The sequence below is a fragment of the Anopheles aquasalis genome, chromosome 3 (assembly GCF_943734665.1).
Source record: "Anopheles aquasalis chromosome 3, idAnoAquaMG_Q_19, whole genome shotgun sequence".
Lineage (NCBI taxonomy): Eukaryota > Metazoa > Arthropoda > Insecta > Diptera > Culicidae > Anopheles > Anopheles aquasalis.
In genome coordinates, this window is record NC_064878.1 from 20334096 (window position 1) to 20349095 (window position 15000).

A 15000-nucleotide genomic window follows, 5' to 3' on the forward strand; every position below is an offset into this window, starting at 1 on the left:
TTTTAAAGTTTAATAACTCTGTCATTTTTTAACCGATTTTAAAAAATAAACCAGTTTTATTTAGATTATTCTATGCCATTTATTGTGCCATACTCAAAATATGATATCGTTCAAATGACCGCCGTTATTCGACATACATAAAAGGGGCTCTTTTTCGGGCATTTTATATTGATTTGACAACATTTAGAAGGTTATTTTGGCATTTTCAGCTCCAATATTTGCTTTAAGTTGTTTCATAGCCTTCGGTTTGTTGGCATACACCTTATTTTTCAAATAGAACCACAGAAAAAAGCCAGCGCTGTCATATGCGGCGAACGAGGATTCACCATCCATTGCTCGACCGCAGCTTTCACTATTGACCGATTATTTTCAATGTAAAGTGTGACAATTTCAGTCCACTCTTTTGTCGTGAAGTGATACATTACTAAAATGGCATAGAATGACGTTTCAGAAACTGTCCTATTTGTCCAAATCGGCTAAAAAATAACAGAGTTATTCGACTTAAAAATAGGTAACATCCTGATGGCGCATTTGTATTCTATCATGAACTGTAATTTAATCTACGGAGATTCAATTCAGATAAGGCAACATTAATATGACTTTTTAAACCACCGATAGCCGATTCTATCACTTTAATTTAGATCTTATGATGTTATGAATAACGTATTGATAAGTCTAAGCGCTATTAAACAGACTAATCATGAATTAAACGATAATCAAAATCAGGTGAGGTTGAATTGTTATTGTTAACCAGATAAATTCCCGCAATTAACTTGCGAAATAAAATACCAGCAATCGATTAATTCGCACATCTAACATTATGGAAACAAACAGGCAATTATGAATTGCTTCACAAAAAGTATACTCCGGAGTTCAAATGGAAAACATGTTTTCATATGAATGAACGCAAATTCCGGATCAACACCACACAAAGTCACCGTGAAAGGTGCTCAATGCATTACGCCGCAGTAAATACCGCCGGCTAAGCATAATTATGCACACATTGTGGCATTCGGTTCGGTCTCCCGGTCGGCAATATTACATTTTAATGTGCAACGCACCATGGTATCGCTCAACACAAAACGGTGGCGCCACGATGTGGAGGATCTGTGGCGAGAGGCTAAAAAGTAATTAGCAGTATCGCCGTCCGTTGATTATTATGTAAATCCGATCTCATTATCGTATTTACAAATCAACGCATCCCCGGCATCGCAATGAAAGCGCATTAGTCACGACGTGACGTATCTCGGGGGTTGGATTAAAGTGGTGCTGGTGCACTGGTACTGTAACGAACACACTAGGCAGACAGATGGTGTTGCACTGGAATGGAGGAGATCCCTCCGGTTTTTCACCTGGTAGACCCCTTACAATAGGCGAATGTTGTTCGAGTGGATGTTTCAATTAACACTGTTTGACCATTGGCACGCCAGCTTGCTCCGGCGGAGCAGATATCGGACGGAATGGTAATTGATTGGCGAGTTTTGTTTGCATAATGTAATGCCCTTCGAAATAGTGTGGCCAGAAGTGGCTCATAATGAACCGATGAGGTGTGGTGGCGTTGCTACAAAGCATCAATAACGGCATGATGGCATCAGGAGTGATTGATCTGTTAGCTCTCGTCTAAGTGGGGCACAGGTACACAGAGGAACTATTGTGCCATGTAAAAATGCATCGAGAGCATGGTTTTTTGTTGTTGTTTGTACAGATTCCATTAATTAGTCAGCATATGTCGATTAATTGTTCGCATACTTGAGCATTTGAGTGTTTGAATAAATTGAATCACTGGTTGCAAGTGCACTTAATAACTTGCGTTCTTTTTTGACATTTTATTGAAATTATGCTATATCACATTCAATCTCTTGTACTCGATAATTTATAGCAAACAGTAAAACCATGAAGCATCTTTTTAACGCCAGAACCTTACCACGAGATGTTGTAAAGTCAGAACAGTGGAATCGCCAATCAGATCTTTAATTTTCCTTCCGTCGCCGGAAGTGATTGAGACGCTCCTAATGAGCGGTGGTGGCGCAAATTATGCTCCCCATCGCTGGTTCCCGAGGTGTTGGAGAAGAGAGCAAAGGCCCATTGATCGTCTGGTAGCAAGTAAAACGGAAAGGCGTCGTGTCGATGACTAGGTTTCAATTACCAGCGCGTTCGTAATATTCAATTACCGGGAAGGCCGGTTCGCAGCAAATGGTTCATTAAAGTACCGGCATCGGGCCACGCATGTCGCTGTCTTTGAGAGTTAAAGACTGGATGGTGCTGTCTTGCTCGTTGCTGTTCACTGTGAAACGGTCCATCAACAGCGAGGATGTGAAGTCGTAAAGTATGGGAAGTTATTGTTATTCTATTTAAAATGAATAATTTAGAAGCAGGAGATTAACATTTTGTTAAGACTTTCTTCAAGAATAACTTAGAAATGGTAACCAAACTCATTATTGCAGAACTTATTATGGATATTAAAACACCCAAATACTCTTGACAATAGCGGAAGTATTTATATTATTTATAAACAGTTATAAACAATTTAAAACAGCAATAGAGATTTAAAGAAATAGTAATGAGTTAGAACAGCTTGGTGATCATTTTACAACGCTATTTTAAAGTGCTATTGTTAACAAAAAGGAAAAGGCAAGTCCACGGCAAACCCTGGAGGATAAAACGTTGAATTCCCATGATACCAATTCCATTTAAGTTCTGGGGAAGCAATCGATTATTAAAGTGACACCATGAAAATGCCCCCTTGTCTCCCCATTCCTCGACTATTGGGCCCCATAAAGTCACATAAATTGTTACACAATAATCGACACACAAAAACAAAAAACATCCATTGTCATCATCACACTCCAACCCTCCTCCTTCTGCAGTGATTCTCATAATGAATTGATGAACAAACGATTACACGGCTACTTGCTATGCAAAAGCTCATTCCACATAATGGAGGCGCGTGGTCTAAATGTGGCGAGACGCTACCACAACAACAACAACGACAACAGCTACAGCAACAACAAAAAAACTCCCCAAAAAACCGCCAGCTTTCCGGTACACCGCCCCTAATGGTTTTCAATATTATTCTTACAAGCATCTCACACGTGCTCACCGAGTCCGTGCGGTGCTTTTTCCATCCTCTGCTCGCAAAAGCGGATGGTGGTATGGATGGTAATAAATTTATTAACTTACTCACCCGCCCCGCTCGTTAATATGACCAACCGCTTTTTATCGATACATTGTCCTTGTCCTTGCCCTGGTCCATTGGAGGCCTATGGAGACTTCGGAGCGCTGTGCTTTCCGGAGCGAAGAAAGGTGGAGAATTCCTAAATATTCAAAGACCAAACAATTTATTCATGCTCGAGACTCATAATGCAAAACCTTCCCGGAGAGAAAGAGGAAAGCAGACAGAGAGAGAGAGAGGCAGAGTGACGTTTTTTCTGGTCTCTGCCTGGCGAAAGGCGATCGTAAGTGCGTTCGGTAAGAACACATTTCGTCCGAATTTACTTCCTTCTTGTCGTTACGGTGGTGGTGGTGTTGGTGCGCACCCGGACAGCACTCGTACAGATTCCAGGCAGTCGGATTGCGTTCCCGTAGACCGGCGTACTCCGGCAAGAACTGCAATAAAATGAAACGAATGTGCTCCGTTCCGCTGACAAACGATGGTACGAAACCACTACCAAGTGCCAGTATGTCCTATGCTCACTCCTGGCCTACGTACACACCAGCAAACACCACCAGGAACCCGGTGCGAAAGCGAATGAGAGGGCAAAAAGGGAATTAATGGCTTTTGAATATTGCTGCGCAAGAAGACCGCCGGCGAGTAGACTGGCGTCGCTTTCCACCTTTTCCAACGTCAAGAAGTGGTCGTCATCGCAGTCCGGCAGCACCGTCATCGTCGGTGGTGGCCAAGCGGCCTTGGTCTCGCGCTGCAATCAATTTTTGTTTTACTTTCTCCGGCACTCTGTTCTCTGTTCCGTTCGTCGGAGATGTGACAGTGGCTACGGATCGTTATTGCAGCGAATGGTGGTGGACACGAAGGGCGGGAAATGAGCTGCATCACCTTCATGGTTCGCCCACGCGCCCCTCCAAAAAGTGTGCTTTTTTTCGGATGTTGAGGAAAGGGAAAGGAGGTTGAAAACTTTAAAAACGCGAACCGGAGAACTCCTCCTACCGAGACGGAGCAGGCCAGAAAAGCGGGAGCGCAGCAGAAGACGGAAGTCCGGTAAACCGAGATTTCCCGCTCGACCTACATACGATGGCTGGCCGGCTGGTCTGGCAGTGGACACGCAATAATCGACTTTTGATTGCCGTACGGAACCGATCGTTGGCCGGCGTGCGCTGTGGGAGTTCGACCCGGGGCCCGGTCCTGCCCAGTCGGAACCGAACGGATGCTGCCCTTCGTTGGACATTATTTTCAGCGCATGACGGAAGCTCGCTGTGCCAGAAGATGGGAAAACGGGGGGGGATTGGGGTTTGGGTGAAACATTCCCCACAGGGAAGTTGTTGCCGTTGCCAGTGACATCGGAACAATTTGACATTTGAACGACACGGTCAGTAGTCGACGAAGGACGCGGCAACGTTCTAGGATCGTGTTTGTCAAATACAGCTCTACGGTGTAGGTGGTTATGGTTCCAAAAAGTGTAAAAAAAGCGTTATTTACTTACAAAGAGATACGAGTAAACATGCTCATGCCACTACGTTGTGATATTTTTTTAATGGTACATCTGTGCAGTGCTCAATTTAATGAAACTATGACTTGCATTTGATTGCTTACCCTCTTGATCTTTTCGAGCAAATTCATATAAGGTATAAGTATCTTTTTGTAGTTCTGCTTTTCCTTAGAACGAAAGTTCTTGTGCGAAACTCATCAAGTATTTCATTAATCAGCATGTTTACTTTAATAGGTTTTCAAGTTCAAATATCAAACCATCACTACTAGCGTGAAAGAGAGATAATAGCAGAGCCATTGTTTTTCAAACTACTCGAGAAAACTTTGGTTTTGAATCACCCACCCAATGCATAGGCTTTCGAATCGAAGCATTGTTGCAGATGATTGATGAAATACAAACAGTGCAACAATACCATACATTGTTCACTCCGGAAGCTGAACGATTCTGGCCTCTCGACAATTTCTGCTGTTGGTTAATTGAGCAAAGACGCTGTTTTACTTATTATTTATTGAGTGTCAAAGGTCCAGGTACGTAATGGTACTGGCAGAGATGGCCGCTAGAAAGATACAACCACTTGCTATGAAGAGTGTTACCGTGCATGTTCCTACTGCATCGACAATGCTTCCGAGTACCAAGCCAATGATCAACTGAAAATAGAATCCAAGTGTTATTTTTCAGGACCAAAGTCTGATTTTGAAAGCACGCTACCTGCGAAAAACACGAGATGCTTTTTAATAGTGATACATCGACTCCGAGACCCCGCTTCTGGCGATTGATGGAAGTATCTGGAGTATCGCCAAACTGAAAATGCAAACTCAAACGACTCGTGAGCTAGCAGCATTCAGGCACATTCACCTCTAACTTACCGCATTCTTGGAGTGATAATGTGATAACAGCAGGTATGGTATGGAAGCGATGATACCGAAATGAATACCGACTATAACGCAAGATATCATCACCATAACCCGGTGGTGTACGAACCCCAAGCACAGTAGACTACAGCAGTGTATCATTAATGCAGCGATAAACATCCGGCGAGTACCGAACCGATCGGTCAGCCGTTTGCTCACCAATGAGAACAGTGCGGCAAACGTCGCTTGCAGCATCATTCCCAGGCAACGATAACGTACTCCAGCCTCATACATCTTAAACTCTTCCGATTCTTTTGGTGCCTGTATCAGAAAAAGAAAACAGTTTGACCTACAGGTGTCTTAACGATGAGTTTTGAGAGCGGCTACACTTACCTTCACATCCCCGTGGAACACTTTTGTAGCAACAAAGTCGGTAAAGAACAGTATAAAGATCCCGTTGCCCATTGCCATCAGCAGATACGTAAAGTAGAGCTTCTTCATTGCCAGCGGCATGTGGATGATACTATGGATCAACTGACGACATTGAAGTTGTTCCGAGGCTGTTTCCTCGATCGGTATCAAAGGACAATCCACTTGTTGTTGTCGGTTCAGATGAATGTCTATCTCGTGGTGCGTTACTGGGCGCAACATCGCATCCTTCTCCAGCACTGGCAATGGAACCTCCCTGTTGCTGGTCAACATGCTTACCAAACACACCAAAAATATGATCCAGGTTAACAAGAAGACGATGGTCTCGTTGTTGACGGAGTATATACCCAACGGTAGCGCGCTCCAGTCGATAGCACCGATCGTTGATCCGAGCATAAAGCCTATACTTCCTAAAAACACCATAATATTAAGCACACGGGCATGGTCCGGTATTGGGCAAACCTCCAGGGCATACGTTCGACAGAGAGCGCTGGTTGCTTCCACACCACTATCAGTCACCGTTATTCCGAGAGCGATTAGTGTCACCATCCAAACGACATGGTCGAGTCCGATGATTTGTGCGATCAATCCACCGCATGGTATCAGCATCATGGCCAGCAGGACGACAATTCCAAGTGCAAGTAGCGCGGGACGTCGACGACCCCAGACCATCCGGCAACGATCACTCACCGATCCTATGACGGGAATAAACAGCATGCCCACTATCGGTGGTAGTGCCCAAATCATTGAGATCAGCGAGTACGAAAGGCCCAGGGAGACGAGTATCGGTGCCATAAATGCCAATTCCGTTGCATAGAAACAATTGATGGCGAGAGTTAGCAGCGAAAGTCGAACAAGCTCCAGGAAGGTTTTTGATCTAAAAGAACATTCGATAGTGGAAGAAAATGTTTTGTGGTGATTCTAAAAAATTAGGTTAGGTAATAAGTCTTTTCGTATTTTGGTAATAGATGGCTTTGGAGTCGTCTATCTCCACCGTTATCAATCACATTATGTCATATCGTACCTCGTTGTTTTAAAGGACATTTGATGTATCATTTAATCAAAACGAAACAGAATTTGGAGAAGTGGGCAAAAAGTTATAGCTGTTCAAAGTTGTGTGAAAATAGTGAAGACATTTTAGGCTTTCGGACTGTTTGTGTAGCTTCTCCATTCTTGGAAATAGACGACTCCAAAGCCATCTATTGCCAAACTACGAAAAGACTTATTACCCAACCAAATACTTTATCTGCTTGTACCTTACCGGAATACGTGTTGGTAGCAAGGGCCAGATCGAGATGAGGCGTACAGAAATTTCTCATCTAACAACCTTTGCTGAACTTTTTTACTGGATTCCACGAGATCTGGCTCCATACTTGATAGCACGCAACACTTTACAAAGACTCGACAGTACTGTCACAACTGATCGTGCGCGGCATTCGCTAAGGTTGAAAGACACGCTGTCACAGTATTTGGTTTGCTTAACTGCCTTTCCAGAGGTAGTGAATGAAACAGATGTGTTCCAGGAAACGGTAAAACGGCTAATGCAGTGCTTGCTCGATAGCTGCAGTCGTTGCACCGACATCAATCAATAATGCGCTTTTATTGTATTTTGCATGCACCGCCAAAGCTGTACAAACAAACGACTTCGGTGACCGAAATTGATAAAAGTACTTCTTTTATCCATAAATTGCGTTTATTTTGAATACAGTAGCTGGTACATTTAGGTTTGAGTTACAATTGGGTTCAGCTAAGCTTCTCCTCATTAGTTTGGTTTTGTTTTTGTGTAGTGTAACTGGTGTCATTGCTGAATTGCAATAGTGATCGAATGTAGGAGGAATTGTGACAGGGGCTAATTGGTCTTTTTTATGCTTCGTCCTTTGTTTTTTTTCTGTAACATCTTATTTCCTATCTCGCTATCTACTATCCATTAGCGGTATGCCTGCTACCAGATGACAAGCAATCGGGCAGCAGTGCCAAAGCACTATGTGTATGCCTCCATGAACACATCTCTTTACTTTTCTTTTTTATCTGATTTTTTATTGATCAAATGTTGTTTTTTCTAACTTGAGCAGGAGCAAGAGGCTTGGACTTGGACTTGTCTATAGAAAGTTTTTTTTAATAAATGTTACGAAAATTGTCTTTGTGCATAAAAGATCGCTGCTTAATTAAAGTATATTGATACAAATGTTACGATGATCAATAAAAATTGATTGACGACACAAAATGAAAAATATAAATAAATAAAATTCACAGCAATCAAAAGGATCCTCTCAGGGTATTGAGACGCTTGTAGAACCGCTCATTAACTCAGCACAAAATCGAGAGCGAAACCCGGTGCGACCACAATCGCCAACGATTAAGTCAAATTTGTCGGGCAATCCGATCCGGACCACGGATGGCCGAGCGAAATGGTCCAGAGACACACCCCAGTTTGTCACCCCCCGTTTGGATGGAGATTGCTCTTGGCCGGTAACGCAATCGTTACTCATTAGCAAATTAACACTGAAAATAAAAACAAACTCCCAGCGCCATCGTACCATGGTAAAGGGCATCCATTCCGTTGGTCGATAGCGTGGAGCCACGTCCATCCGTTGGCCAATCGGCAGATGGAATGCATCGTTCCACGCTACGAGTTCCACGGCACAGCAGGTTGTCGAGCGTACACAACACATTGAGAGTGTTTGTGAGGGTGTGTGTGGTGTGATGTCTGGTTTTTCCTGGTTCCCGCTTCCTAAACCCATTCCCATTATTTGCCCCGCACAGCAGCACAACCTGGGGGGGTCGACAGTCGACAGCAAAAAGTTTGGAAGCTCGCCCGCTCTTGTTTCCGGTGGGACGGAGGACGCTCACCGCAGCATAAAGGTTATTCCCAGCAGGACGGTCGGTGCACATCGGAACGGTGCCATCAGGTCCGACGAGTACCCGGGCGCCCTGCAAATGGTGCTGTTGCTCCTGTTTTGCGCCTCACGGGCGTATCGAGGACAACGTTGCTGAAAAACAAAAACAAAAAAAACAATCGAAACGAAACGAAAATGCACCGCACCGGGTGGGCAACATGAGCTTTACCACCCCATCGTACCGTCATTGCCCGCGACGGTCATACCCCATCGTACATGCATCGGAAAATAATTTATGCATTCACGGGTGACAACGATCCCGGAGACGATACGATACCGCGGGCGTACGTTGAAGGTGGCCACGCGAGACCTTGCCGCGCGAAGTTATGCAGATGCTCTGTTGCCGCGTTGCCATTGTGTCCTATGCGTGGTACAGGAGTGGCGTGGCACAGCATGACAAAAATGGTGGCTTCATATGAAACGGCGCACACTGTGACTGTGGGCCACCTACCAGCGACGGTGCCTGGAGGGTGCCAATTGACATACACAGAGAGACACAGAGAGACATAGAGAGAGAGAGACAGAATGAGAGAGAGGAATGAAAGGAATTGGATGGAACGGGAGATCACAATACAAAGTGCGCGATGTCTGCGATAAGTTGAAGCTTACCTCGTCGGTTAATTATGTTCACTGTTGCTCGGAATTGTTTTACATGTAACCAGCCCCCGGTTTGGACTTACACCTTGCTGCCAGCCAACGGGCCCTCTACCGTTACACATGGAACAGTATGGCATTGGTGCGTTGAGCACTCGTACAGTACAGCATATGCTTTAAGTTTACTTCACTTTATTGCGAACAGAGAAAGTTAATTTAGATTCGCAATCTTAAGGATCGTTGAATTGTTTCATTTTCAGCTATGGGGAAGTTTCATTTCATCGAGGACGAGGACGGAATCGACGAGTGACTCATAAAGTTGCTGAGTATTTTGTGAAAATTTTAAAATTAAATTCTTTGGTTTTGAGTTTAATTATTTGACTCACAATTTCTCTTCCCCATTGATAGTAGATGCTCGTTAATGATGGTACATATTCCATGAGAATTAAAGGTGTTTACCAAGTATCAGGATTTGATTAAATTCCCTGCCATTTAGAATTCTGATTGGCAAAACAAATAACGTGTAAACAGATGTAAAGAAAAGCATAGAGTGCTCATACTATTTCTAATAAGCTGTTGTAGTCCCTAGAAACATTGAAGAAGCAAAAAGTGTTCAGGGTACTAAACTGCTTATGCATTTCAATTTTACCTGTACCATTCTGTCTAAGAAAACTTAAATTTCAATGCATTTGCCAAAGTTACATCTAGATTTAGATTTAATGATTTTAGCGCGACTTGAGACTGATCATTTCCTTTACTTTTCTGTTCCATAAATTGTTAAATATTCGGAGCAAAGCAAACATGCAAGTTCTTCAAGGATATTTGTTTTACATACCTATCATGTTCCCTTGTCAGTTCATATAAGTTTGTGAGCTTTGAAACATCGAAAACAAGCCGTTGGTCTTGTAAAAAATGAAAGAATTGTAGTTGACGGATGTTGTTAATATCAATTGTTGCCTTTTATTCCTGTCAAAGTATCGCAATAACACAGCATTCTTGGTATACGCAATTTAACATTCTTGCTATACGCAATTTAATCAACTACATTAAACAAACTGTGGATTCACATTCAACACAAAGTGGAAGCAATGTTGCTCAAAATGTCAATGAAAATACTCTCTAAGTTATCTATGCAACGTTAACACACCCTTAAACCGAGAACGAATGAATTATTGCATCACCGTTCAAAAGAATGATTTAATAACTTCGACAAATTATCTCCTCAGCCAGGCCAGCTCAGACAATTAATCAATTCACTTAAATATCTCTATCGGAATCTCACTCGTCATTCCCCCTCCCCCCGTTGACAACCGTATGTTGTTTAAACATTGAAAAAAAAGTACAACAATCCACAATCCCCCCTTTTTGGCATTTGTTTCAAGCAAACGTAAGGGAACGCGGCTTTTTTTCATAAACTTTCCCTCCCATCACCCCGGGGATGAGTGAAACGACAAACAATCTACCATTTCCGCTCGTGAACGGAATCGGGCCCACGGTTCCCAGTTTAATGTTGCATGTCGAAACCGGTATTTATGGGTTTTCCGGCGAGGTGGCTCTATCCCTTCGCAGAACACCAAGCACACACAGCCCACGGGCCATGTCGTTTGGTGGTGGCTTGTGGTCCGCTAACCGAACCGAACGATAGCGAAGGCCAAGCGAGCGAAGCGCTACGTCATGTAACCGAAATGGCGAAGAAATGATTCAATTCGGGAACCGCAAAACCCGGGTGCCGATGCGTGGTCATTTGGCCGATCGAGTATCTGCATCCAATCGCTGTTCCAGACACCGTGTCCAGTGCCCGGGGGGCTGTCCGGCACCGAAAGTTTCCCTCTGGTTTGTTTTTTTTTTTTGTTTTTTGGGGAGGAAAAATTTATGATTCCTCGCATCATAAATAAACATGGCCGGTGGCCGCAGAGATGGGTTCTGGTACACGGGCAGCCGTACGCGTATTAGAATTGGAGATGAACCATAATTCCGTCCATTCCGGTACGGACGGTGACAAATGTGATGTTCGATTTGTTGCGTACGGATAGTGCGTCTGCGAACGCGATCCGCTGCTAACTCACGAATGAGTGGATGCGATCGTAAACCGTACGCTCGAAAGTTGTTTTCAAATTTCATTTTCCACGTATTCCCTTTTTCCGATTCCGGGCGAATCCAATTGTTTGAATTTTAAATTCTCACACTCCAACACCAAGTTCTAGCAGACACGATAACGATTTTCTACATTTCTCCTTCTCTTGTCTGTCATCTCTTTTGCGATCTTTTTTTTCGCGCACAGCTCGTTCCAGATGACGACCGGCGGATACACGGTTCAACGTCGCGAACGATGGCAGCAATATCATTAGGTTTTATAGTCATAATCACCCCCTGGACGATACAGGAGATCGTGGCCACATGTACCGGCTCGAAGGTGAGTAATACTTGAGCTCGACGGTAAAGCACAGTACCACAAACTTGAATGTGATTCCACGCAGAATCTGCTTAAAACGCACGCGAACTGCTAGTTTGACAGTCATGGTGTCGGTTGTTTACCTTTGAACCTGGCGGTTGTCACGAACCAGAACCGTTGATCTTCTTCTCGCGCTTGTATTAATGACTGTCGAGGGCAGCGAAGTGGAAGCGTTTGCCAACTCATCCACACACCATTTGATTTCGGGGTTGAATGGAAACTCGATTCGAACATCGAGCATTTCGCCGAATTTCCAGACGAACCAAAAAAAAATCCATCCACAATCCCATCCAGGCAGCAGCAGAAGTAGCACTTCAACATCGTTTGACGCACACGCATCATTTCTCTCTCGGTCTCAGTTGTTTCATGGGGTTTTTCACACCCTCATGGGAAGTGTTCGCCTCCTCGCCACCACAAACGCTCTTCAACTTCCGTTCCGTGCCCTCCTTTTTCACGCAATATCGCTCACCAACCCTTCTTCTTCTTCTTCTTCTTTTCTCGCAGATACCACCATCAATCGATTTTTGTGTCACGTGGATAGCTTTAAGCAGTAGTTTTTGGAACCCTTTTCTCTACTGGCTGCTGAATGCGCGGTTTCGTCGCATTTGCAAAGATTTACTGACATCCAAGGTAAGGTGTGGCCCCCGGGTACGCCACACGCTCTCCGTTTGGTTTCGTGGTGGCAGATAAATGCAATCGAATTCATCGTCAATACGCTCCGTGATTTAAAATATTAAATATTAATTTTGGAAAACATTTTCCTTTATCGGCCAAGCGTCAGGGGTTTCAAACTCGCAGCCCACCAAATTATTTCTATTACAAACCCCGGAAAGTATCCAATTTTACCGGTTACCTGGCGCCTCCATCATCGGATTTTTGGCAACGGAGCTTCATCAGTTCGTTTTCCCGGCGCGGTGATTAGTTTTGAAATTGCCTTTATCTCTCCGGCCACGAACAATGGCACTGGTTTGGTGGGAAAAAGCAAATTTAATAAAGTCATGCACCTCTAAATTATGTGGCGAAATGGTCCGCCGACTTGTTGCGGACTGGTGACCAGCGATGTGCAATACTTTGGTCGATGTAATATTTGATTTTAAACAAATGATTTTTGTTGTGCCAAAAAAATTTAAACAAAAACTAAGTAATAGACCTGATACTTCACACTTCACAAAAAGCCATAGTACAGGATTGGATTATTCGTGTTCAACATTGATTTTCTGTTCATAACTCCTATCTAGTGATCCAAGTGGCAGTGTACCCTGAGAGATTCAAGAATTTTGCTCCTACGTGATAGAATTATTAAAGTTGAGGGATTTTGCTATTTGACTTTTAAATATTTTAATGATATTCAGTGAGTTCATAGAATCTCACTAAAATTTATTGTAAGGCTTGAGTTCAAAAGCCTTTGTCCCTCAAGCATCGATTTATTTAGTGAATTTGCAAGAACATTGAAAACAATTCATTATTGGAACCAAGGGAAGCTTTACATCAAGCATAGTTGATAATTTATTTCATAGAACATTAAAAAATATCTGAATACTTGCTGAATGTCAAACGATTGATAGAAAACCATGATAACAACTTGCTGCCAAAACACTTCACACTTGAATCAAATGATCCTCACCACAAAAGTCATCATGGATAAGCCTGGAAGCGTCACTCTCTCATAGTCCTGGCTGGGGTTTGGGTAATGAATGTGTTTAAACTGACTACTGCCCACTCTGCTGTCAACTGTGTACCGGCCAGCACACTCCATGCCTAAAGCCTTGACGCTCTCGAAGCCCGGGAATTCACTTTACACTTTTGCAAAAAAAACTCCCCATCACCATCACCATTCAAAAGTTAACTACTCAAAAGTGTAATAACGATTCCGGTCTCTAATGGTAACTTTTCCCCTTTTTTCTCCACCGCCTTCCGCCTCGTCGTTTATGCTACTTTTCCTTCCATGCATTCCACCTCTCCTCGCCCACTTCCAGTGTACCGGCAGCCAGAGTTCGCTGGAGGAAAAGTGTAGCATAAGTCTAGAGTACGATCACCATCAGCTAACGTCACTGCCACCACTGCCACCGGGGCCACCACCGGCCACGATCTGCCGGTCGGCGATGCATACGCCCCGGCCGGACATCGAGTGTTCGGAGAAGTACTGGGGTGACATCCTCGAGCGAACGTACAGTACCGGCAGCATCAACACGCTGCATCGGATGGGCGGCGGTGGCGGTCTGGTGCCGTTGCACTTCAGCAGCCGCCAGCCGAGCAACCGAACGTTGGCCCACCCGCAACCACAGCTTTCTACCCAGTACCATCGCTGTGAGCAGCATCCACCCCAGCGCCTCATGCGCAACCAGAGCAGCACGAGCATCGATAAGGAACGGTCGTGCGGTGGTCCGGCCGCTGGTTGCTACAAGGAGGACGGACTCGATCTCGGTGTTCACTTTCGCGACCCCGGCCACGGGTCCGACACGCAGGTTTGCGAACGGGAACTGCACGACATTAATTGTGCCAAGAACAAGGCATTCTTCCGGGGCTTTAACCTGCACCAGGGTTTGCCCGATATCTAGTACTGTCTGGTGGTGGTCTCTTGGCATCGCCCTCACTCCTTACGCCGCATCGAGGCGTCCGTTCGGTCCGTTCGGGCTGTAGTTAATGCCGTTACAGCGAGGGAGCAAACCGTCTGTCAGGCAAATCGTTGTTTTATTGTTATTGTTTTGTTAATCTTTCGTTTACTTTTCTCCCATTCGAATGTTCTTTACTTTCTAAAAAAAAATTAAGTAGAAATGTGTTGAAATGAAATGGAAAACAAACTTTAACCTATTGGGTTTAGTGTTGTAGTTAATGGAAAAAACCTCCCCCGGGCAAAACGTAGCAGACAGGCTATATCGAAGTCGTTAACAACACTTGGATAGTGTCGATGAGCTAACAGTAGACTTGTGTGTTCGAAAATTTAAACAGAAATCCGAGTAAAACACAAGTAAATCGCGAGATAATTAAAAAAAGAACAACACCGGAACCCGCAATTTAGTGTAAAACTTCGTTAGCTAGCTGTAAGAGAACCACTAAAATCAGTAAACGTAACGTGAAGGTTTGAAGGTGAATAAAATCAAATTTTGTACCGAAAG

General features: G+C 44.0%; 1 protein-coding gene across 1 annotated transcript in view; it reads left to right on the forward strand.

Moving 5' to 3' along the window:
• Positions 1-14932, forward strand: part of LOC126574117 (5-hydroxytryptamine receptor 1A) — a 63303-nt gene extending 48371 nt beyond the window's left edge. The window contains exons 7-9 of the mRNA XM_050234105.1: positions 11714-11845; positions 12389-12514; positions 13861-14932. Coding sequence (XP_050090062.1) covers positions 11714-11845; positions 12389-12514; positions 13861-14442 — 840 coding nt within the window. The 3' untranslated portion in view covers positions 14443-14932. The remainder of the gene's footprint in view (positions 1-11713; positions 11846-12388; positions 12515-13860) is intronic.
• Positions 14933-15000: the final 68 nt, after the last annotated feature.